The sequence below is a fragment of the Hyaena hyaena genome, unplaced genomic scaffold (genome assembly GCF_003009895.1).
Source record: "Hyaena hyaena isolate Hyena2069 unplaced genomic scaffold, ASM300989v1 scaffold_7, whole genome shotgun sequence".
Taxonomy (NCBI): Eukaryota; Metazoa; Chordata; class Mammalia; order Carnivora; family Hyaenidae; genus Hyaena; species Hyaena hyaena.
In genome coordinates this window covers 6,749,177-6,774,073 of record NW_024080639.1, presented here as the reverse complement: position 1 = coordinate 6,774,073, position 24,897 = coordinate 6,749,177, and the positions used below count along the sequence as shown (strand labels likewise).

The window sequence follows — 24,897 nt, the reverse complement described above, 5'->3', positions numbered from 1 at the left end:
ACACTTAAAAAAAAAAAAAAGACCATAGCCCCCGGCCCTACCAACCCAGCATAGGACATCATCATCCTGTGTTTCTTTCTCTTTATGATGCCATGCTTCCCACTTCTGAATTGGAGCCAGGCTTTAATTAATAAGAACAAAACTTTAAAATGACATCTTTTTTTCTCCCTTTATTAGATGGAAAGTGACTGGTTCATTTCAAGAGGAAACTGACAAACTACTGGCCACACAGAAAGGTGGCCTTGGATGGAGGCTAACAAGAAACGTTGCCATGGTGAAAAGCAAAGCTCTGACATCAGGCAGACTTGGGTTTCAACCCTGGCTCCTCCCTCAACTGTGGTGTGATCTTGGGCCAGTCACCTCTCTGAACCTCATTTGCTCACCCATAAACTGACCATAATGACTGTGTCTTCCTCATGTGGTTGCTTCCAAGTTGAAGGAGAAAATGGGAAATGACCTCTTAGCACAGGGCCTGGCATGAAATACCATCCAAACTATTTTTTCTATTTTTTATTTAAGTAGAATCTTATCTTCCCCATTGCCAAGAAGTTGGGGCACAGCCTTCACATATGGAGCATGGAGAGATGAGCTTTCGGGAGAGAGTTCCATGGACAATATAACCACATTCCAAGGAGGCGATGAGTTTGGCTATAACAGTTGGGAAAAGGAGCTGAGGGAAGAGCTAAAGGAAGAACCTGCAAGTTCTCCCAACAATGTGGGAGGGAAGGCAAAGAAAGGAGAGGGGAGAGAGAGCAGCCCAGGGCTAGGTGAGGCTGGGGCTGAGTGGAGAAGTGCTGGAGAGAGCCCTCTTGGGGAGGTGGCCATAAATACACACCAGCTGCCATGACTGTTTTAAGGTGTTGTTCAGTGAAAGGTGTGCAGTGTAACCTCAATTGTTTTAAGGCAACAAGTGGGAGCTTTTTGGAAACTGGAAGAAGCATGGGCTGAGTGACATGTCTGCCTGGCTGCAGACTAAGCAGACCTCAAGAATATCCACAGACTGGGCTTGGAGGGTTCAGCTCTCAAGAGCAGGGACATCCAGCAGGCATGTAAATTCCACTGCTGGAGTATAAGACTGTCCTGTCCCATTCCCTCCAGGAGAGCCTCCTCTTCCCTGCCCCTTCCTTCCTTCCTTCTCCTCCTCCTTCCCTCCACATTGCTCTCCTGATGCCACCTCACAAAGGACACCTGTCCCACTCAGTTTGGCTTCATGAAATGATTTTTACTATCATACTAAACTTTGACACACCCTGTATCATCACTCTGAGAGCTGATTGATTACAAACAGAGTGGGGAAAGCGCATAGAACAGGTGAGGGCAGACCTCTAGGTGAGCTAAGAGGCAGCACTCCTGCCTAGTGAGTGAGAAGAAGGCACATTTATAACACACCTCCCCCTTGGTGCATGCCCAACTGATCTCAATTTATAAAAATTATACTGGCTCAGAACCCAGAAAGTGATGGCGTGGAGTACTGGGGGAACTCAAGCTTGGGAGTCCCTGGACTGCCTGTGGATGGAATGCATGCCATCACAAGTCACTTACCTCCCCCAGGATGGCTGACAGAAGGCTGCTCTTGCCACTTCCAGTGTTGCCACAGACCCCCAACATGGTCCCCTGCAAAGCCAAGGAGGAACATTGGGACAGTTCAACCCTCCTACTCACCCAGGGTGGGTCTGTTGCTTGAACACAAAATGACAGAAAACAAAATAACCACACCCACCCCAAGACCCCACAGACTAGCAAAGCTCAAGAGGGTAGGATGTCACAATCTCAAAGGAAGAAAGTCACATGCAAATGGCAGAGAGAAATTCATGGATAGGTGGTCCTGTTAGGCAAGAAACCCAAATTCCAGATCTGCACCTTTCTGCACTATGATATTGGGCAAGTCACTTAGGCTTTCTACACCTCAGTTTCTTCATGTATGAAACGTGCACAGAGAAGTCAGCCTCACAGAATTCATGCATACATCCACTCATTCATCCATTCATCCATTAAATGGTATTTGAGTTTCTCCTAGGTACCAAGAATGAAGAAAAGAACTCTCATTCTGCACTGTGATGGGGAGGGGGGAGATAAACCATGAAATAAATAAGCAAGCAAACAAACAAATAATATCAGATGAAGACAAATGATTTAAGTAAAATGAAATTTGCTGCTGTGACCAAAGCAAATAGTAGATAGGTTGGCCATTAAAAGCTTCTTAAAGCAGTTGTCATTGTAGCTGAGACCTGAATGACAAGAAGGAGCCAAACACAGGAAGATCTGGTGGTTCCAAGCTGTAGAACATCAGGTGTAAAGGTCCTGAGACAGGAACAAGGTGGTCTGCCAAAGTGCTATGAGAGGCACTATGAGAGGCACTATGAGAGGGCTAGAGTAGCTGTTGTAGAAGGAATGAGTGAGAGAAGAGGTCAGAGATGTGGGCGGGGCCTCACCTAGTTTCACTTCCAGGAGGAAAGTGAGGAGGTGAAATTTGGGCAAGAAGGGAAGCTGGCCCTTGCAAGTGTCAGTCGGAGAAGCCAGATAAGGTGAGTTCACAGAACAACCAAATGGAAATGTGCAGGGTAGTTCTCAGCACATACTAGCAACTTAATAAATGTTAGTCTCCTTCCCCTTCTCTCCCAGCATATAGCATACTATTTTGTTATTACAAAACAAATTGTAGATGATCAGCTGGTTCCCACTAAAGTATGAAAGACTTCCTATGCTTCCCGTCCATGAACAATTGGTATTTAAATGAGGGATTTAGAGATGGCAGTTTTTAGCCAAGGAAATGGTAGAGTGCCAGGAAGCTTGGGCCTCAGGCCCCAAAAGCCTGGCAGCTGGCCTGTCTGCGTGGCCTCGAGAAGGCTACCTTTGACACCACCAGGTTTAACTTGTGCAACCCTGGGGGTGGGCTGCCCCATGAGTCTTCTGGCCTGAGGGCTCCTAGAGGTGGCTGAGCCCTGGTCACCCCCTCGGGAGCATGCCCGTTCTTCTCCAGCTCCAAGGCTCCATTGACAATCCCAGGGCAGGTCTCTTGCCATGACAAGGTGGCCTCCTCCAACACCAGTGCTTTGCTGGGGTCGCTCAATGCTTGGACATATAAAACAGGGCTCTCCTGGAGGAAAAATTTCTGTACAGACAAAAGAAAAGAGGAAAGAGGAATTCAGTTCTTTAGTCTAATAGGAATGTATGTCCATGTTGCTGGCCTGCCTGTTGGTCTGGCTTATAAACTTCTAATAAACAGTAAAAGTTTAAAGAACCACCACCAGTTAAGAGGAAGCCGGGTCCTGCTTGTGTTCTAGATCAGGGTTTTCCAAGTTTCAGACCACAGCACCACTCTTTCATACCAGCAAATGCCAGCGCTATTAGCTCTTTTCTGTTTCATTTTGCACAGGTAAGAATAGCTGCTGAATCATCATATAGATGTGCCATTTTTCTAATTAAATTTCATTTATAACTATTATAGGTAAAAAGGTCTGCCCATATTGCACACTGTGGGAAACTGTTTGGGGCCATACATTTCAAAGTGTGACCATGATCAGGTCACTTCTCTCTGTGTCTCCATCTCCCTGACCATGAAATGTAAGAGTTGAACTACATGAGTTCTAGCATTAAAAGAGGCAGGTGGGAGGTATAATCTCATTGCAGTTGAATCCTATTCACACATCTCTCCCTGGAGGAGATGTGCTTAGAAAGAGACCTAGAAAGATATTTCTTAACATTTTGGACAATGCTTTTATCTCTAGGTAGTGGAGGTTGAGTGATTTTTAGTCTCTGTACCTTTCTGCATTATCTGAATCTTTTACAATGAGTATCTTACAAACACAAATAAAAAGCTATTTTCTTTTTTTTTTTAAGATTTTTTTTTTAATGTTTTTATTTATTTCTAGGAGAGAGAGAGAGACACAGCGTGAGGAGGGGAGGGTCAGAGAGAGAGGGAGTCACAGACTGAAACAGGCTCCAGGCTCTGAGCTGGCAGTCAGCACAGANTGAAACAGGCTCCAGGCTCTGAGCTGGCAGTCAGCACAGAGCCCGACGTGGGGCTCGAACCCACGAACCGCGAGATCATGACCTAAGCGAAAGTCGGACACCCAACCGACTAAGCCACCCAGGTGCCCCGAGAAGCTATTTTCACAAGAAAAAAAAAAGGTGGTTTCCTTTTATAATTGAACCTTATTGAATATTGAAGTGGATTAATTATAACATGTGAGTTAAGGCATACAGTCATCATTGGGAACTGCGTACACCTCTCAGTTAGCTGAGCACTTACTTGTTTAGGTATTTTTAATAACTTAATGAATATTCATGAGCCCACCAGTGAACCCAAAATCCATAACTTTTACCTGTACAGGGGGTTATTCTTAATCTCATTCCCCTGCTTGGTGTGGACAAACCCTCTACACCTTCCTCACCAGTTAACCACTGTCCCAAATTTTGTGTTTCATTCCCTTGCTTACAAAAAATTGTTATCACATATATTGTAATTTTATTAAATAAATTTTGAGTGATATGTGGCTTAATGGGTCAGTATAACAACCACACATCTGGATATGAACAAATGCTAAGTGATGGAGTGGTTTATAGGGAACAGAAACGGGGGTCCCCTGAGCCCCAAGTACTCTAAGTATATTCTCAGTGTCTAATTTTGTTTAAGTCATTCAGTGCTTTTCAGTTGTCCTTGTTTTTTTGTTTTGTTTTGTTTTTTTAACAAACACCACAGAGGAAACATGGTCGAGACCCCTACCACAGTGCCCATCGGGGCACCTTCTCTAGACCCCCAAGATACAGGCCTCCACAGCTACAGCAGCCCGCTCACCTCCTACCTGTGGCCACTTGCAAGGAGGGCTCCTCCCTGAGGGCTCACAGCTGTCTTCTCCCTGCCCTAGGAAGCTGGTACCCCGGGAGTTCAAAAGCCAAACGGTGGGCTGGGAGGTGGCTTATAGCACCAGGGGGCACAAAGGAGGAGGAAGGGGGGGCGCCTGGGTGGCTTAGTCGGTTAAGCGTCCAACTTTTGCTTAGGTCATGATCTCGCGGTTCGTGGGTTCGTCGGGCTCTGTGCTGACTGCCAGCTCAGAGCCTGAAGCCTGTTTCAGAGTCTGTCACTCCCTCTCTCTCTGACCCTCCCCTGCTCACGCTGTCTCTCTCTCTCTCCTAGAAATAAAGAAAACATTAAAAAAAAAAAAAAAAGGAGGAGGAAGGTATCATTCCTCCCCTTCTAGCCTGGGGGTCTCAAAGTCAAATGCCTACATGGCCAGATAGAAAACTTCAGTGACTGAAGAAGGAGTTGAAGACATCCTGATGAGTGAGGAGACTCAGAGAGCTAGTGCCCATCCAAGAGGCAGCCCTACGCAACTCCAGCCCTTATTTGTCTCCATGAGGGGCAGCACAGGGTTCAAGATCTTTGCCCTGACCCTCACCCTTTCTGCACCTTTCTCTCACCATAAGTACACCCATCCCTAGCCAAAAGCTCTCTGAACTCTGAGCTGTCTCTCCTGGCATTCTTTCCATGGACATCCCTCCCCCCGCACCCCCCCTCCCCACTTCGGAGTCCAGACTGTAGCTTCCTCATCTCTGCCTGCCCTGCAGGTGAAAACAGGCACAAAGAGGAGGATGGGATAGCTTCGTGTGTCAGTAGACAGGGAGAAGGCAGCAGGGGGCCCGGATCAGCAGCGAAGTCACAGTGCAGGAGGTGGGGGTGGAGCTCCTGGAGCTGTTGATGAGTAAAGAACTGTCTTTACTCAGACAAGTCAAGTTCATTCCAGCTTCCGGGCTTTTGTATTTGGTGTTCCTGAAGCTGAGTCATCATTAGTCAGAGCAAAACTCACCTTAGCAGAAGAGCCTTCCGGGGCCCAGTGTACCCAAAGTTGCCCCAGCCCTCCTCCACATACTCTCTAGAACATCACACTGTTTTACTGGCATCGTAGCTCTTCATGTGATCTGATGTTATCTTCTTTGACCACTAATTCACATGCTAGCTGTCTATTTCTAATACCAGATTGTAACTCCTTGAGAGCAGGGACCCTGTTGGTCACATTAACCGTAGTATTCTTAGTTTCAGTACTTGGCAGGTGGTAGGGGTTCAATAATGACTTTTTTGAACACATGAATAAATGAATGAGTGAATGATATAGGCTGGGAACTACATGCATTTAAATGAGATGACTAGGGGTGCCTAGGTGGCTCAGTCAGTTGAGTGTCAGACTCTTGATTTCAGCTCAGGTCATGATCTCGTGGTTCATGGGTTTGGATCCAAGGTGGGGCTCTGCATGGACAGGCAGAGCCTTCTTGGGATTCTCTCTCTCTCTCTCTCTCTCTCTTTCTCTCTTCCTCCCTTCTCTCTCTCAAAATAAAAAAATAAATAAATAAAATGAGATGACTATAAAATAGCTTTTTAAAATTAGTTTAGATTAGGGTTTTTGAACTCAGATGCTACTATAGGGGCAAGACCAGCTATGTAAAGAAGGCACTTGTGGGGATGAGCACTGGGTGTTATATGGAAACCAACTTGACAATAAACTATTAAAAAAAAAAAAAAAAAAGAAGTCACGTAGACCATTGCTAAGATGATAAATGGTAGGAAAAACAGTCCCAGTGTTGGAGGTACAATAGAGCACAGTGGAGGCTGTGGCAAACTGTATCTGAATGCCTCATCTCAATAGGGCAGCTATCACTTAGGCTCCAGGCATTTGTGGCCACAGGAGAATATGGGTCTGGTGTTCCCAGGTCTGATTATTCAAAGGAATCCAGAAATCTGATTTTTATATAAAATTTCCAGTTTTTAAATGCAAGTAACAAACATAATTATTTTTAAGCAAAATCATCAGGGCAACCCTATATAAAACTGGACAGGGTCTACAGACCTCTTATCTGAGACCTGGTTTGTATATAGTATCCTAAGATCTCCCTGGGACCTGATTTATTGGTCTCCCCAGTCCTCACACCAGCCTCAGTACAGGAAGTCACTGAGTTAGCCAATCCCTCTGCACTGACGCTGGACTCTGCCTTGGCTTTGGGGCATGCTCAGGAGGAACATCATGGTGACCGAAGGCAAACGAGCACCCAAGCAGAGAGCCATGCAAACAGTCCTCTGACCACTCACCTTGAACCTCTCTGCTGCAGACTTGGAATTTGTGAGGCCTTTTACAGCAAAGGGCACTAAGAACACTGAGAGCCGCATGGGATTCATTGTGGCTGACACGGTGAAGGCCTATAGGAAGAGGGGAGTAGGCAATGAGCATCACATCCCTGTCCTGCTCTCTCCAGTCCCTAAGGCCCTCGTCCCTGAGTCAGAAGCCACAGAGCTAGACCCTACAGCTTCTGACAGGCATGTCCTTCACTTGACAGGGGCCAAGCCAGTATTTTGGGGATACTGGAAAAAGTGGGGAAGGAGCACTCGTCTTAACATCTCCACGTCTGTAGGCCTAGCTCCTGTGTAGCTTGGCACTGGGTGATTCTGCAACTTTGGCCAGGTCCCCTCCCCAACAAGCTCAGTGTTCCCATTGGCATAGTATCAAATCATGAAGTGGTAACAAAGTTGAGGAAACACTGAGAAAGTACATGTGAGTTTTCTACTGTCAATAGGTTTGATACTATTATTGCTGTTAACAATCATATTTATTCTTCTTGCCTTAGATACTGTATTCCTTTCTCATATTCAAAATCTCCCTGCACTTCAAGCCTAATCCATGCCTCACTCTGTCCTGGAGGCTTTTTCTGACTACAGCAGGCTACCTTTGGCTCTCAGGATCCCAGAATGTGACCCCTGGTACCTTGGGGACCTTCCAATCCATGCCCATCTCCTTCTTTCTTCATCTTTCACTGTGTGAGTGCAGTGTGGCCCTAAACTTCTGCTGAGAGTTTTCTTTGTAAATGGCCCTGCATCCACCCTCAGACCTTCAGGGGTGCTCCTCTGGTGTGCCTGGGCCAAGTAGACGTGCCTGCTGTCTGGAGCACAAATGAGCCCTTGGCTGCAGACTCCCAGTGCTCCCTATCTTGTTTTGGGTACAGTGTCCTGCCCCAAGCCCCATCTGGATTCCCACCTCTCCCAAAGCAGCACCCCGACTTTTCTCCACAGAGAACTGGGATTCCACCCCTAAAAGGCAGCTGCTACTTCTCTGGGCCAGGGTCAGACCACAAAGACAAGGCAAAATAAGCTCTAGCTTTCTTTTTAAAGCATATTTTTGGGCTCCATTTTGGATTTGAAGAAATTCCTTAATTTAGGATTCCAAGGCATGTAAGCAGAATCATCGGGGTTTTTTTACAGCACCTTCTGCCTCCCCTGCATCCCCAGATGACTTTATCATCTCTCCCTCCCACAGCTGCTACTGAAGGGATGTCAGTTTCTCAGACAGGTTGAGATGGAAGAAAGTTTGAGCGTCCTAAAAATCTGGAAAGTCAAAATCAACACCAATTATCCATTTGCAAAACCTTCAGACCTTTGAAGGTCATGGTCTAGGAAAGGACACCCAAGAAAACTCCCCATTGGTATGGGAGGAAAACAAAGTACGCCGAGCACTTACTAGTGAAATTGTGAGTTTCCTTTGTAAACCCGTGTGGATGAGGAACATCGCTGTTGTGGCCACTGTAGGGGCCATAAACAAGAATGCAGTGGTCAGGCTCTGGAAGATCCCAGACTTCTCCAATAGTTTCCTTTCCTTCTTTCTGAGGTCTAAGAGATTAAAAAACCCAGTGCACTGGAATTAACCATAACAACGTTCTCCAAAGAACTTTGAATAACCCCCGCAGCATGAAAGAACTCCCCAAACGGCGAGAGGCTTGGCCCACCATGACATCCCAAGGCTCTGAGCTGAAAACCAGATTTTCTGTACCTTTAATTATTTTTTTTAATGGTTTCTCCCATGCATACATTTTAATCAGCTTGATGCAGGTGAGAACTTCACCGGTCACTCGGATGCGCTTGTCACTGACCTCAGATGTATGATGGTGTATCTTGACAATCTTTCTGTTCAAGAACACCTGCAGTCAGATTGCAGCAAGAACTTCTTTAGACAGGGCAGAAGAATTCAGTCCAGCAGAAGTAGGGCAACCAGGAGTATATCCAATGGTAAAATCCAGGTGTGGATTGAGTACCTGAGTTAGAATCTACACTGTTTGAATCCATTGTGACTCTATAAATTCCAGGGCCTTGCTGAAGATATTCCAGTGGAAACCTCTCCATCATGCCTTAGAGCACCTGCCTCACACATCCTGGGGTTGTTTCTCTCCTGCGTCCCAAGCCAGGATTTGGCTCACTAAACGAATATTACTCCTTTGCCTTTGGAAACTCTAAACCCACCAACAGTTACAATCACCTTTTCATCAGAATACCTACGCTGAGGGAGCAAAACACTTGATTTCAATAATTCAGAGTGCACATAATACAAGAGTCACTTCCTGTTTTGCCTGATTATATTTCACCTGAATCCTTGTCAGCATATTTACTTCCCTTCCCCCATTATACTGTGCTCAGATAAATGTTAACTGCTATCCAGGCTAGTTCATTACCATATTCTAGGTAGAAGAGAAGGAACAAAAACCTTACATGGAGGATACCTACTAAGGAAAGTCTGTGAGGCAGATAAACCCTCCCAGAAGCCTATAAGATGGAATGGCACGTCATATTCACCTCTTATTTCTTTGGCCAGCCTTGTGGCCAGAGAACAGTTTGAGAATGAAATTGAAGCTGAAGCTTAACCACAATAGAATGAACAGTCAATAAGAGTCAATATTTCCCCAAGGAGTACCCCAGCTTCCAGAACCCTGGTAGTTCCGGGGGACATCCAACATCAAGTGGGTAGCAAAGAAAACGTTACCTCCAATGGTAAAATCAGGAGGTAGAAAATAGTGGCAGAGAGCACGGTGGGTCCAAAAATGAGGTAGGAGGTGACAGTGCAGGCAATCAGCAATGAGCAGATGAGACAGACCAGGGGGCCATAGTACACCCCTTCAAACAGGTAGTTTATGTCGTTGGCGAAGAAGCCGATGGCCTGTAAGACAGCAAGCCCGTGGGTATTCACCATGTCAGGTACTGAGAAGGGGCTACGCTGATCATGACAAAAAGGATTGATAGGCAAGGTGGTAAAGACATAAACACCAACCTCTCCTCTTACTCTCTGTGTGACCCTGAACTGGTTACTATAGCACTCTGAGCCTCAGTCTCTTCACCTCTGAAGCTGGAATAATTATATCCACTTCATATGGTTGTTGTGAGAATGCCAATGAAATATAAAGGATTTGCACACATAGACTGAAGAATAGTCATATGCTACTTTACTATTGCTACTACTTCTAATATCCAGATTTCCCAGAGATTTGCTTCTAGTGTTCTAGCCTATTTTATTCATTCTACTAATACTACTACCACTAATGGCTGAATTTTTTAAGACAGGAACTATTTCTTTCTACCCTTCATCTTTTTTCTTTTATGCTATAGAATCTTCCGTTCACTTCCTTGCTCCCCAATATATCCTGCCCAGTCCAGTTGTTATATAAAAGCTGACATTCCAAATCAAGAAATATTTAAGGACCCAAATCATGAATGTCTTTTAGAATGACCAATCTGAGTGCCTTAAAAAGTGATTTTCTTTTAACTTTAAATTGATCTCCTTCTGGTTCCCAGGATGTGCCCCAGACTGAACCTTTAAAAAAAATTTAAAGCTATGAGAAGCATAGGTTAGTACAGCCACTTTAGAAGGGAGTTTCGCAGTATCTTTTAAAGTTAATAATTGCATAAACCCCATGACTTGGCTATTTCATTTCTCTGTTGAGAAACACTTGCATGTGCTAAAGGAAATGCACACAAGGATATCCACTACAGCTATGCTTATAGCAGCAAAACCCTGGATACATCTTAAATGTCCATTGGTGGGGAAAAATAAAGCATCCGACCAAAGTGTATTAAATAATATTGGGTCCTGGAGCAAATTCGTCAGAGTTCATGTCCCAGATCTGTCACTTACTAGCTGTGGAGCCAAAGACACGTTATCCAGTCTCTCTGTGCCTCGTTGCCTTATCAGTAAAATGGGGATAATAATACAACCTACTCTATAGCATTGATGTGACAACTGATGAGATAGTGCATATAAAACACTTAATTTTGGCATATTGAAAATGCTATCTGGGGGGCAGGGAGCACATGGGTAAATATGGTTTAAGGGTAAAAACTTATAAGATAAATAAGTATGCTAATCATAGTTAACAATATTTTATTGTGTATCTGAAAGTATATTTTCCATGGGTAACTTGCACATGTATCTAAATTCACTTTAAAAAGTGTAGAAGGACACAAGCCAAATTGATAATGGTGGTCACCTCCAGGCATAAGGGAAGTAAATGGGCCTAAGGAGTCATCTATTCTATGTTGTTCCCAAAGAGAACATATGCAGATGTTTTTAAAATTAATTTTGAAGTAAAATTTATGGAAGCAACACTAGGATTCCTCAGGTGAGCAGCTACTTCCATCTCTACCTCTGAGTGGGCCACCTTGTCTTATGTTCTGTGAGGCCATTTGGGGAAACTGGCTTTGCACACAGCAGGTGCTCAGAACAGAAGCATTCGGAAAAGGAAAGAGAGCCAGTGTCATGTAGAAGGTCTCCTTGGTAAGCCAGGTAGGTGCACTGATTCAGAGCCTGGAAGCCTGCAGCCAGGTTCTGCTGCTTACCAACCACATGACCTTGCACAAATTTCCTACTCTCTCCTTGCCTCAGTTTCTACCTCTGTGACAATGGGAGTAATAACAGATAACAATAACTCTTAAATAATAACAATAACTCTTAAATCTACCGCATAAGAGTGTTGCTGGAAGACAGACTGAGCTAATGAGCTAATGAGGTAAAGCCCTGGGGTCAATGTCAGACTTAATGGAAGCTAGCAATTACTACGATGACTCTTCTAAGATCAGGAGGGAGAAGGGCTGGCATGGATTTCAACTTCAGTCAAATGGAGAACAAGGAACCTCCGCACTCAAGGCCTATCAGAAATCAGCAATATAACACTTCTAAAACGCTGTTCCCTTCCTACATGCTTTGTATGGGCTAACTAATTTAATCCTGTGAGACAACAATCTTGTAAGTCTGGTCTTATTTTTATTCCACAGCTTCAAAGAGAAGTTGCCTAAAGTTCCAAGACTAATAAAATGGTGAAGAATAATGGTAACAATGTTAACAAATATGTTTGCTACCAATTGAGTTTAGAAAAAGCATCCACCTGATGGCAGTGGTCAGTTTAGCAGACATTTTTTTGGACATCTGTCCTGTGGAATTAAAACACTGGTATTTTGAGGGATAGATAGAATCTGAAGGGGTTTGTGTCTTTGAAGAGGGCTCGTATGGGGCAACCTTATAAAAGGACAGTGGGTGAAAGTAACATGACCAACATTGCCTGGAGGTAGAAATGCCTGGTGTGTTTGAAAACTGGAGGTTAGCCAGGACTGGCCAAAGGTAAGAAGCCAACCTGGGGCTGGAGGAGGGGAGATAAGAGTAGGTGAGGTTGGACAGTTGCTGATGCCAGATGGCAAAGGGGTCTGGCTGAGGGTAAGAAGTCAAAGCAATTTTCCAAAAATTCAAATGTCTGTTCCTTTTTCATGGAGCCCAACACAGGGCTTGAACTCATGACCCTGAGATCAAGACCTGAGCTGAGATCAAGAGTCAGACGCTTAACTGACTGAGCCACCCAGGCACCCTATCAAATGTCTGTTTCAATATAAAATTAATTCATGCTCTTCGAGGCAACTAGTAAGCAACTGGAAAATAGGGAACATGAAATTAAGCATATAAAGTTCCAATACTCCTATGACTGTGGGTTGTAAGTTGGAGCATCTTTTTCCAATCTCTGTCATTTGTTTGTTTGTAAGGAAAACAAGAGCAGGGAACTGTTAACCAGGCAGCTCTAAGTATTCCTCTTTCGCAAACAAGAATTAACACTCTGAGAGGTAATCTACAATTGCTTCTCCCTTGGTTTCCCTGAGATGTCATGTCTTCCTTTAACCTCCTCCCCAGACTGGGTGAGGGGATGCACTTTCCAATGTGCTTATACTAAGGATTGGTGTGTTTCTGTTCACTGCTGTATCCTCAGGGCCTAGAACAGAGTCAGGCCCAGAGTAGACCTCAGTAACTATGTGTTCAATAAATCTCTTTCAAGTCCTCTGAATGGAAGTGGGATCCCCCTGGATTACCGTTGATCTGTTCTTGTCCCCAGAGGTAATTGTTGGTTATTATCGACACTCATCCTAGGAATTATTTCCTTTCTATTTCTTCCTCATCTCCTAACTCCTTTTTCTCTCTCTCACCATCCCCAGAGTGAGGATACCTGGAGGAAGGCTAGGCAAGCATGGTCTCCAGTATCCAATCCCAGACACTCACCTCTCCCGTGGTGATGTGTGTTAGAGACTTAAATTGCATTAGCTTCTGAAAGGCAAAGGAGAAAACAGCAGAACGAAACCTGATGCCTGTGCGCTGGTTTAAGACCCAGCAGGAACACAGACACAGAGACTTTATGCACTCTGTGAGAAAGAGGGCAAAGCAGAGCCCTACTCCATAGGCAATACCTCCCGACTGCTTTTCAGAATATTCCAGGATCTTTGGTATAACCAGCATCTAGAAGGAAACAGGAGTTTGGATTATTCAGACCTCTCCATCCTTTCAGGCATATCAAACATGAGCCACATGTAAGGTTCCAGGTCAAGGTTGGGAGCTTATTCAATGACCAAAACTGCAGTGCCTGGTTGGCTCAGTCAGTTAAGGGCCTGACTTTAGTTCTGGCCATGATCTTGTGGTTCGTGAGTTCAAATCCTGCATTGGGCTCTGTGCTGAAAGCTCAGAGCCTAGAGCCTGCTTCAGCTTCTGTGTCTCTTTCTCTCTCTCTCTGCCCCTTCCCTGCTTGTGCTTGCTTGATCTCTCACAAAAACAAAATAAAATAAAAACATTTAAAAAATGATCAAAAGGCAATGGCTGCAGAACTTACTAAAACATAACCTTGCTCTCAAGCTCATAGTCCCTTTGGAGGAGACAGGAGTTGAACAGACCTAGATCTGAATCCCAGCTCTGCCACCTCATAGCTTGCCCTGACAGGGAACAGAACACATACCCAAAAGGGGTAACTCAGGAGCTGATGAAGTGACTATTTAAGAAGGTGTGGGCAGAATTTGGGAAATCCAGCAAGGGATGGCAGAGCACATGGAGCTAGTACAGCAGGGAACTGTTACCTTCCAGACCTGGAGGGGCAGGGAAGGGTGAAATCCAGAAGGAGAAAGTCATACAGAAAGGGCTCCTCCCGAGTGTCTGGTCCCCAACCTCCAGTGTCAGAGAAGGAAGCCATCAGAGAAATAAATATCCTGCCTTCACTTTCTCCTTCCCCCCAGTCTCCTGTTGGGAGTCTCCCACTGGTCCAACCCAACCAGAAGCCGGAGGGCAGAGGGACCCTATTAATGTGATCCATACAGACCATGCATTAGGGACACAAGCAGCATGGGCAATGGTGGAAGGTGGATCTGAGGGGCAAATGGAGAATATCCAGCACTCTGTCATCTAAGTCACATATCTCTGTGGTGTCATCAGCTGTCGTTTCCTTCCTAACCTATGTTCGTTCTCCTCTTAGCTGGTAATAGCACTCCCGTTTCCATCTGGAAAGACTTGCATCTAACCCATGGCATGCGGTCCAGGCTGGACTGTCAGAATGCCCTATGCTCTGCTGGCTAACTGGTGAGCGTGTGACCCCAGCTGAGACAACGAGACTTATTCTCTGCACTCGGAATCTTGGGATGAGGACCTGGAGGACAGGAAATAAAGCTAGTTCATCTCAACCATGGTAAATGGAGGAGACCATTAGTTCCTGCCACCTACCTTCCCAGAGCTGCTCAGCCATTTCTCAAAGCAGCTCATACTGAGTCAGGCTGTGTTCTAAGTGCCTTATATATTTATCTCATTTAAATTTACCCTGAGAGGCAGGTAATGTTATACCTTCCATTTTATACATGAGGGTTTCCATGAGGTCTACCACTTAAGTGTCATGGGAGTGTTCCTTGAAGAAACTAAGGCACAGAGAAGGTAAACACATTGCCTAAAGTCACCCAGCAATTAAGTGACAGGGCCAAGGTTTGAACCCAGGCAATGGCTGCAGCACACTCCTGGGGTGCCTGGGTGGCTCAGTCGGTTAAACTTTGGCTCAGGTCAAGATCTCATGGTATTCCTGAGTTCGAGCCCCATGCTGAGCTCTCTGCTGTCAGCCAGAGCCCACATTGAATCCTCTGTCTCTCTCTTTCTCTGTTCCTCCCCAGCTTGCACGCATGTTACTCTCTCTTTCTGTCAAAAATAAATAAACATTACCAAAAAAGAGTTCACATTTTCACATTCCTAATTACTCCTAGCTACACTGCATACAAAAGTTCTTTATCTTCTGAGTAGCAGTTGGAAGGCAAATAATCCCCAACACCTGGCATGGACTTGAGCATGCCAATTTCTTTTCTTTTTTTCCTTTTATGTTTATTTATTTTGGGGAGAGAGAGAGAGTGAGAGAGAGAGACAGAGGAGGGGAGGGGCAGAGACAGAGGGAGACATAGGACCTGAAGCAGGCTCCAGGCTCTGAGCTGTCAGCACAGAGCCCGATGCAGGACTCGAACTCACAAGCCATGAGATCATGACCTGAGCTGAAGTCAGGCACTTAACCGACTAAGTCACACAGGTGCCCCTAACGTGCTAATTTCTAAACCCTGGAGTCCCCCAAACATCACAAAGCCAGACACTTACCGGCCCTAGCACGGTCAGGATAGAGAAGCAGCAGCCCAGAAATACATCCAAAATAGCCCTTGTTCTTTGAAACCTCATCATCACTCGAAACACTGAAGCCTTTTCCACCCCATGCTTTGAGACTTCTTCTTCCCAAAGAAGGCAGAGCCTTGAAAAGAGGAAAAGTGAACCAAGTGAAGTCTCTTTGCACGTGCTACATCTTGCAAGACTAGGAGCTTTGTTACAGAAGTTTTCAAATCTCACAGAAGTAGAGAGGACACCATAGAGAATCTCCCTAAACACCCATTCCTCTGCTTCAAGAATGATTGATATTTTTTATTTGACATTAGTGTTTCCTCTGTCTTTCTATTTGTCTTTTTTGGGGGGCACTGGAGATTTTTCAAGCAAATCCAGACATATCATTTCATCTACAAATGCTTCAGTATGTATCTCTTCCAGATAAGGCCTTTAAAAAAACCCTACAGTGACCATATAATAGTTATTAATTAATGACTATTAATTATTAATAACTATTAGTTACTATATACTAATATATTTATGACATATTAATAAAATTCCTTAATGGCATTAAATACACAGTCTGTATTCCAATTTCTCTAATTACATCAAATTTTTATAGTTAGTCTGTCTAAGTCAAGATCCAAACAAGGTCCATACATTGCATGTAATTATTTTTTTAAAAGTAGGCTCCAGAACTTAACGGAGGGAGGACCATGGGTGAGAAGAAGGGGAAAAAAATAGTGGGGGAGAGGGAGAGAGGCAAACAATGGAATGCCAAGAACAAATTGAAGGCTGATGGGGGTGGGGGGGAGGCGAAAGGGGGTGATGGGCATGCAGGAGGGCACTTGTGGGGATGAGCACTGGGTGTTATATGGAAACCAACTTGACAATAAACTATTTAAAACAAAAAGTAGGCTCCACACCCAGCATGGAGCACAACATGGGGCTTGAACTCACAACCTTGAAATCAAGACCTGAGGGGAGATCAAGAGCTAGATGCCTAAGTGACTGGGCCACCCAGGAATTCCATACACATTGCATTTCAATGACAAATCTGATAGATTTCCTGCATCTCATTTTAACCTGTAACAGTTTCCCCTTCTATGCACTTTCTGCCATTTGTTTGTTGAAGAAACTGGGTCCCACAGAATTTCCCACATTCTGGATTTGACTGATTACATCCCTGTGCTGTTGTCTAATATAACCTTCTATGCTCTGTATTTCTATTAAACTCCTAGTTAGACTAGAGGCTTAATGAAATACAGAATTCAGGTCAGCTGGTAAAAATATTACTAGGTGATGTAGTGTACTTCTTTTGCATAACATCAGAAGATTCAAGGTCAGATTTCCCATTATTAGTAATGTTCAGGGTATTAGTGGATTAAGGTGTATCAGCCTGCCATTCATTCCTCATCGTTGATAACCATTGCCTAGATCCACTTCCATTAGGGCTGGCAAAATGGTGATTTCTAATTCTGGCATTCCTTCTGTATTAAGTAGTTTGGGTTTTTCTATAAAAAATCTTTCTCTCGTTAACTATTTTGTTACCCTGAAATACAGTTAGTTGAGGAAATAGCTTAAGACTTTGAATAATGTCACTCTTTTTATACACAGATTAAGATTCATAAAACCATAAACTCTGACCTCCAAAAAGTCCCTCCCCTTATTCAAAGCATCCCAAAGGGTGCCCCAATGTTAGACTGCCTAATTGAAAGTGTGCCCTTAGGGGCACCTAGGTGGCTCAGTCAGTTAAGTGTCTGACTTCGGCTCAGGTCATGATCTCATGGTTTGTAAGTTTGAGCTCTGCATTGGGCTCTCTTCTGTCAGCACAGAGCCCGCTTTAGATCCTCAGTCCCTATCTTTCTCTAACCCTCCCCTGCTCTCTCTCGCTCTCAAAACTAAATAAATTTTAATTAATTAATTAACTCAAGTTTAAGAGAAACTTAAAAAAATAAATTAAAAAATACAAAAGTGTGCCCTCATTTTACCACTCTGAGTGAATGATGGCTACTAGGCTGTTTGCATTACACCAGCAACACAAGAACACCAAAAGAATTTCTTTGGGGGAAAAATTGAAAAGCAATACCTCAGAAAGCATCCAAGAAGTTATCATGACGGGAATTAAGACTTTTGTTGACTCTCTTATACTTCTCTTTTATTTTGTATTATATTTGGTGCAGAAGCCAGTGGTTGGAAAATAGTCATTGTGGTTGCCTATGGCTTCCAGAGTCTTAATGTGGCCCAGGATGCCTTCCACGCATCCACAATCCAGCCTCCCAGCTGCAATCACCATGTTGGCATCTGCCCTTTTACTTCCTGGCTCCATCATGTCCCACGGTCTGGAAGGCAATGACCACTGCCCATAGTGAGAACATCAAGGACTATGCCGAGGGTTTCCAGGACTACCTGAGGCTCCCACTCCTTATAGAGCAAGAGCATGGAGAGCCAACTGTTCTGCTCAGGGCCTGAGAGCAGCACTGCTTATGCATGTTCTGTCACCAAGGCTCTCATGGTAGGCAGTTCTAAAACTTTCTACCCTTTACTCCTGCAGCCATGGACACTTGTGCCCAGCCTAAAGCCAGATGGGAACAAACACCATTAGAATTTTCCTGTCCTACCTTCCCTCACCTGCCATCAAAACTCCAGGCTACTTTTTCCTCCCTGAATTTATAAAACAACTGTCCCATCCCATGCCCATCGCTATGGGCCAAATAAGTTAGAGGAGAGAGGAGGGTCTGGGCCCTAGGTCACTAAAGCAAAAATGTCCCATGACACTTGTATGTGTTAGAGGATTTCATTATCTGTGGGCCAAACTGTGGGGCCACCTCCCCTCATTCCAGCTCTATCCTTACATGTCACCAAATCCACAGAGATAAAAAGCTCTGGAGTCGGTTCCACTTGACTAAACAAATCCAAGTCTTCCCATAGCCTGAGCTCAACTCTTTTAGCAATTGTATCAATTTCTCGCCACAATGATCAGACTCAAAAGATTTGGTTTCAGGGGCATCCCGGTGGCTCAGTCTGTTAAGCATCCGACTTTGGCTCAGGTCATGATTTCATGGTTCATGGGTTAAATCCCCGCATTGGGCTCTGTGCTGACAGCTCAGAGCCTGGAGCCTGCTTCCAATTCTGTATCTCCCTCTCTCTTTCTGCCTCTCTCCCCCTCTCAAAAATAAATAAACATTAAGATAAATGAAGAAAATATTATTCAAAAGACTTGGTTTCAGACTTCACTTCCTCCATTAACTATAATTCAGGGAACATAATTTTACATCTCTGAGTTTTCAGTTTCTTCATGTGTAATTTGGGGGAAATCACATCTGTCCTATTTACTTCATAACTCTATTGTGATGGTCACGGGAGGTATTGGATGGGCAAATGAAAAATACAAATTGTGATAGTAATAATGAAGGTGATGGTGGTGACAATGGTGATTCCACTGCTGTGGCTGATGTGAGCGGTAGTGACGATTGGTGGCTGGCAATTTGTCAGCAAATCTTCACAGAACTTAAAGTAATTCTTCTGAAGGACTAGGGAAGATGCACCTAGGAACCCTGCCAGTTCAGTGGTGAACACAGAAATAAAAGCCTTTCTAAAGGTATGAATGCGCAGATAGTTATTTTTTCAAATAAACATCCCAAAGTGGAGTGATTTGTAAAAAAAAAAAAAAAAAAAAGTATTGGTGGACACTTTCATGTGAGTTATAGAACAAAAACAGCAGAATCAGTGAGTCTCAGGTAAATAAACATGGATCAGGAGATCCTATCCTCATAATGGTCACAGAAGGACAAGCAAACACTTAACTGGCTGCCTATTATACACCAGGCATTTTTCCGGGTGCTTCATATTGAATTTATCATCTCTTTTGATTCTTACAACAATTCTGTGAAGGATCATGAGATAAACTTTATAATCCCCTTTTTTATATACATAAAGACACCAGGTCTTGGAAAGGGTAAGTGACTTGCCTGACATCATAGCTGGTAGCCAGTGAGATTCTGATCAACATCTGGCATTATGCAAGAGGTTGGTGCTCCTTGAAACCTTTTTTTTTTTTCCTTAATGACTAATTCCGAGAAGCAATGGTTCAAAGTTGAATCAGTTTCTGTTTTCCCAGTGCCTTAAGTACATTAATTTGCTTTGTAAACAAATCTCTGAGACCTGGCAATAAGTAAGCCACATTTCACAAACTCTCTTCACCACAGAATGCTCTCTTCAGGGAAGCTCTTGAGGGACTACCATTTTCTGGAGCACATTTGGATAATGTGATTCACTACCTGGTGTCTCTCAGGAAGTAGCTAGAGGTAGGAACATGAGTTCAGAACATCTGAAGTCCCTTATTTGTCCCTCCCTCTCCCCACCTCATTTAATCTTCATATTACCTTGAGAGGTAGGTCATGTAGGAAACTCAACCACAAAACTAGTTAGTGATGACTTAAGGGTTAGGAGACTAGTACCCTACCCCAAAATTTAATGATGAGTGACACAGGTAAACACCTGATCCAGAGGAAAAAGCAAAAGGGACAAGAAGCAGTTATTTTTATCTTTCTTGGGGTCTTGGGCCCTTCGGCAAATCTGGTAAAAGATGTGAATCCTTGCTCCAGACAAAGGTCTCCAGCCCATACATATGAAATAAGTACCATTTCAGGGGGTGCATGAAATATGGTGAGGGTTCTTGATACCAAGGTAGAGCCAATATTCTCTGGTTGTCTGATGATGGACCCTACCTGCTACTCTCAAGCATCCTTGGTCACCAATCCCACAGGACATGGTCTTTAACCAACCCAATGGTTTGTCAATAGGGCTTTACCTTTTAGCATTTTTATCTGAGGCATCATGGACTGACAGTTGGGGGATAGTGTTCTCATCCAAGCATCTCTGCAAACCTTGGACCATGAGTGGAGTGAGCCATGACAACGTGAGGTAGGAGAACAAGCCAGCATCGTCCATGGGCTGAGGGGCAGGAAACCTAGCAGAGAAGTCACAGGTCATCCAGTTGCTTTTATGATAAGTGGTCTAAAGACAGAGAAAAAGTGCAGGTTTTTTTTTCCTTTCATTACTCTACTATGTGTGATAGTTAAAAACCAGAAAACAACTGTGGTGCCTGAGTGGTGCAGTTAGTGAGCATCCAACTCCTAAACTTGGCTCAAGTCATGATCTCACAGTTTGTGAGTTCGAGTCCTGCATTGGGTTCTGCACTGTGGTGTAGAGCCTGCTTGGGATTCTGTCTCTGTTTCTCTCTGCCCACCTCTGCTGTGTACGTGCGCTCTCTCTCTCTCTCACTCTCTCTCTCCATCTCTCTCTCTCTCTCTCTCTCACACACACACACACACACACAAAATAAAATAAACTTAAAATAATTTTTAAAAATCAGAAACAACAAAAACACCCATCATTAGGGGAATGACTTAAAAAGAAAGAAAAGAAATAGGGTATACCCATATGTGGAAAACAGTGCACAAGAGTCCAAAGATAGCATTGATCTATATGTAGAATATGAAAAGAGCTCTGAGCATAGTAAACAAGGGGGGAAAAAAGGCCACTTGTGGGTCAAGAAATTCATTACATTTTTACTCACATAAAAAAAGTAAAAAAGTATTTTAACTTACATAAAAAAACCAACTGGGTGTCTCAGTCAGTAAGTGTCTGATTACAGTTCAGGTCATTATCTCACTGTTTGTGAGTCTGAGTCCCACATCGGGCTCTGTGCTGTCAGCACAGAGATTGCTTTGGATCCTCTGTCCTCCCCTCACCATCCTGTCCCTCCCTCACTTATGCACACATACTCTCTCTCTCAAAAATAAATAAACATTAAAAAAAGGAAGGGGTCGCCTGGGTGTCTCAGTTGTTTGAACATCTAAATCTTGATTTTAGCTCAGATAATCGTCTCATGGTTTGTGGGATCAAGCCCCATGTTAGGCTCTACACTGACAGCATGGAGCCTGCTTGGGATTATCTCTCTCCCTCTCTCTCTGCCCCTACCCAACACTCACTTTTTCTCTCTCTCTCAAAATAAATAAGTAAACTTAAAAAAAAAAGGAAGAAATGAGAGAAGGCAGACAAAACTATGTATGTAAAGTCAACCACTATAACAATTGTATGTACACATTTAGATACTTATATATACACATATTTACGTATTATATGTACAAGTGCATTTACATGTTTATATATACACATTTATATATGTATATATACATGTATTTCAAATTATTAATAGGGCTGACTTTGGCAAAGGGATTAGAATTGGTAAAAGTAAAAGAAAAGAGATTTTCACTGTTTCATGTTTTCTATATTTTGCTTATATAATTTTCACAAAAATAATAAAAATGGAATCAAAAGTAAATAAATTAGAATGATAAGGTCATATCCCTGGAAATGACTCACAAATACAGAAATAATGATTGGACTAGGGTGTTGGGATTACATATAATTTCTACTTTTTTCTTTCAAAGTTGCTTTAATGCTATATGTTTCAATATGAAGAAAATTCAAATAAAAGAAAAAAGAGTTGGGGAGAGAGATGAGAATACAAAATGCCAAATGCATGGATGTTTTTGTTTTGTTTTGGGCTCAGCCTCTTCTCCATTTGCTGACCCTTACCAGGCTTACTGCCCACCAGCACCCATGGCTGTCTGTTCTAGGCAAGGCTAGCCAAAGCTTTACCCAGTGCTAGAGAGAAAAGGGATTAGGAAGGGTGGGAGTCTGTACCAGGTATCACTAGATGTGTGGGGCCATGTATGATTCCAGAGAAAGGGTGAGAATCTATGAGCTGGTGCCACTACACCTAAGGTCAGGTAGAAGCAGAATGTTTCTCTCCATGAGGCTGCCCAGGCACACCGAAGGACCCACATTCTTTATTCTTGGTGGAGATAAGAGCAATTCAGTGGGAACGATGTAGTGATGGGAGCTCAGGTTTTCAAAAAAAAGGCAAACAAGTCCAATCATTGATAGATAAAATCTTAGCAAACATATGAGAGAGAAGAGGGAATTATTACTACAAAACAGAGTTCAGGTGGTGATTCTAGGATGATTCTAGAATCATTCTCCTGTTCATAGATGATAAATAAATGAATATGTGCCTAATTCTGGGCAGGACCCTGAAGGCAAGATTGTAGAAGTCAGAAAGACATTTGGGAATAGTTATTTTAAACTTTGATTTAAACTGAAGAAGGATGTATTGAATTTCTTTAACTCTTAAGTTTAAGGGTAACATCACAGGGCATTTAACAGCTCCCCATTTCTCTTAGAATGAAGACTAACATTTTAATGTGCCCTCTGGAGGCTTATGTCCCTCTGCAATCTCATTTCATGTCCATTATCACACATGACTCCAGTGACACTGGCCTCCTTCTCAGTTCCTGGACACACCATGCTGTATTCCTTCCACCTCAAGACCAGGTCTTTGCACATGCTGTTCTCTCTGCCCAGATCATTCTTCCTTTATTCTGGCCTAGTTAAATCATGTTTATCCTCCAGAACACAGCTTAAGTACCAAGCACCTACCAAGTTGTCACTGTTCCAGTGTCCCTCAGCAACAACTCCCCCCCATGCTGACCTTCATATCACTGCCTTCAAGCAGCTTATAACCACATATTTATTTATGACTTTACTTGCTTATTGTCTTTTTCCCCAATGTGTGGTCCATGATGGGCAAGGATCATGTCTGCCTTGCTTATTACTTTTCCTCTGAGGTCTAACACAGGGTCTGGTAGGTTCTCAGTGAATCTTTGTTGGATGAATGAATAGGTGAATAAAAGAGTGAATGAATGAATGATCTGACTGTCTTCTGATGCACCTCAGCCTGCTCTAGAGATATTTGACTGTGGTGGGTGACATGAATATGCAGAGACATCTTTGGGAGGGATATAGGTGTTAGCATCTGAGGAACATTGTCCTAATTGGGTACTACCCCTCACCTCCCCCTCAGGACTCACTTTGGCTTGGGACGGAAGGGAATCATTGTTCTCCAGGCAGCATCATACTTCCCCCAGTGGAGCTCTGTTGCTGTCCCTTGTGCTTCAGGCTTCGTCACCTGCTGGCCCCAGGGGCTGTCTTCTAGGGTGTAAGTTTTCTTGGGAAAGAAAAACCAAAAAAGCATCAGTTTTCTGACCTCATTTTGTCCTGGAGTGTTGGCCACCCAAGAATGATGGATCTTTTAACATCCAGCTGCTAGAGTCGACAGAGAAAGACAAACACTATATGATCTCACTTATATGTGGAACCTAAAAATATCACCAAGAAAGAGCTCAGAGAACAGATCGGTAGTTGCCAGATGCAGGGGTGGGGTGTGGGTAGAATGGGTGAAGGGGATCAAAAGATACAAACTTCCAGTTCTAAAATAAATAAATCAAGGGATGTAAGGTATGGCATGGTGACTACAGTTAATAATAATGCCTTGTATGTTTTTAAGTTGCTTAGAGGGTAAATCTTAAAATTTCCCATCAGAAGAAAATATTTGTAATTCTATGTGGCAATGGATGTCATATTGTGGTGACCTTTTTGCACTATATATAAATATTGAATCATTATGTTATACACCTGAAACTTATAAGTTTCACATCAATTATACTTCAATTTCAAAAATAAATACATAAAAGAAGGGCACCTGGCTGGCTCAGTTGGTTAAGTATCCGACTTCAGCTCGGGTCATGAACTCACGTTTCATGAGTCCGACCCCACATCAGGCTCTGTGCTGACAGCTAAGAACTTGGAGCCTGCTTCAGATTCTGTGTCTCCCTCTCTCTCTGTCTCTCTCCTAATCACACTATGTCTCTCTTCCTAAAAAATAAATAAAGATTTAAAAAATTTAGTAAAAAAAAAAAATAAAAGAAAGGTTGCTGGGTAGGGAATAAGCAGTGGACCAAGAGTTAGGAGACAACTGAGTCCCAGCCTTGGGTCTGCCCTACATTCACTGGGTGCCTCAGGACAGGTCACTCTACCTCCCCAGGTTTTTACTTGTGATATACACTGTAGACAAGAATAAAGGGAGCTATATTCACCCATAGAATGTGAGACCAAGTCGCCCTCTGGGAGTAAACCTACTAAAAGGAAATCAATAAGTAAGTAAGTAAGTAAGCCCCAAACATTACATGTGACCCTTTTGATAAAGTGGGAAATAGGGGTGTCTGGGTAACTCATTTGCTTAAATGGCTGACTTTGGCTCAGGTCATGA

At 43.5% G+C, this 24,897-nt stretch overlaps 1 protein-coding gene across 4 annotated transcripts in view; it reads right to left on the bottom strand.

The window, feature by feature from the left end:
- ABCC11 (ATP binding cassette subfamily C member 11) overlaps nucleotides 1-24,897 on the bottom strand; it is a 71,871-nt gene that overhangs the window by 37,128 nt on the left and 9,846 nt on the right. For 2 of the 4 annotated variants that reach the window (XM_039242111.1, XM_039242126.1), the window contains exons 3-12: nucleotides 23,660-23,796; nucleotides 20,533-20,691; nucleotides 15,723-15,870; nucleotides 13,341-13,574; nucleotides 9,795-9,968; nucleotides 8,811-8,958; nucleotides 8,502-8,650; nucleotides 7,082-7,189; nucleotides 2,852-3,112; nucleotides 1,543-1,614 (exon numbers count right to left, since the gene is read on the bottom strand). In XM_039242111.1, the coding sequence (XP_039098042.1) occupies nucleotides 1,543-1,614; nucleotides 2,852-3,112; nucleotides 7,082-7,189; nucleotides 8,502-8,650; nucleotides 8,811-8,958; nucleotides 9,795-9,968; nucleotides 13,341-13,574; nucleotides 15,723-15,870; nucleotides 20,533-20,691; nucleotides 23,660-23,796 (1,590 nt within the window). The remainder of the gene's footprint in view (nucleotides 1-1,542; nucleotides 1,615-2,851; nucleotides 3,113-7,081; nucleotides 7,190-8,501; nucleotides 8,651-8,810; nucleotides 8,959-9,794; nucleotides 9,969-13,340; nucleotides 13,575-15,722; nucleotides 15,871-20,532; nucleotides 20,692-23,659; nucleotides 23,797-24,897) is intronic. The other 2 variants (XM_039242119.1, XM_039242134.1) reach the window with 2 other exon arrangements.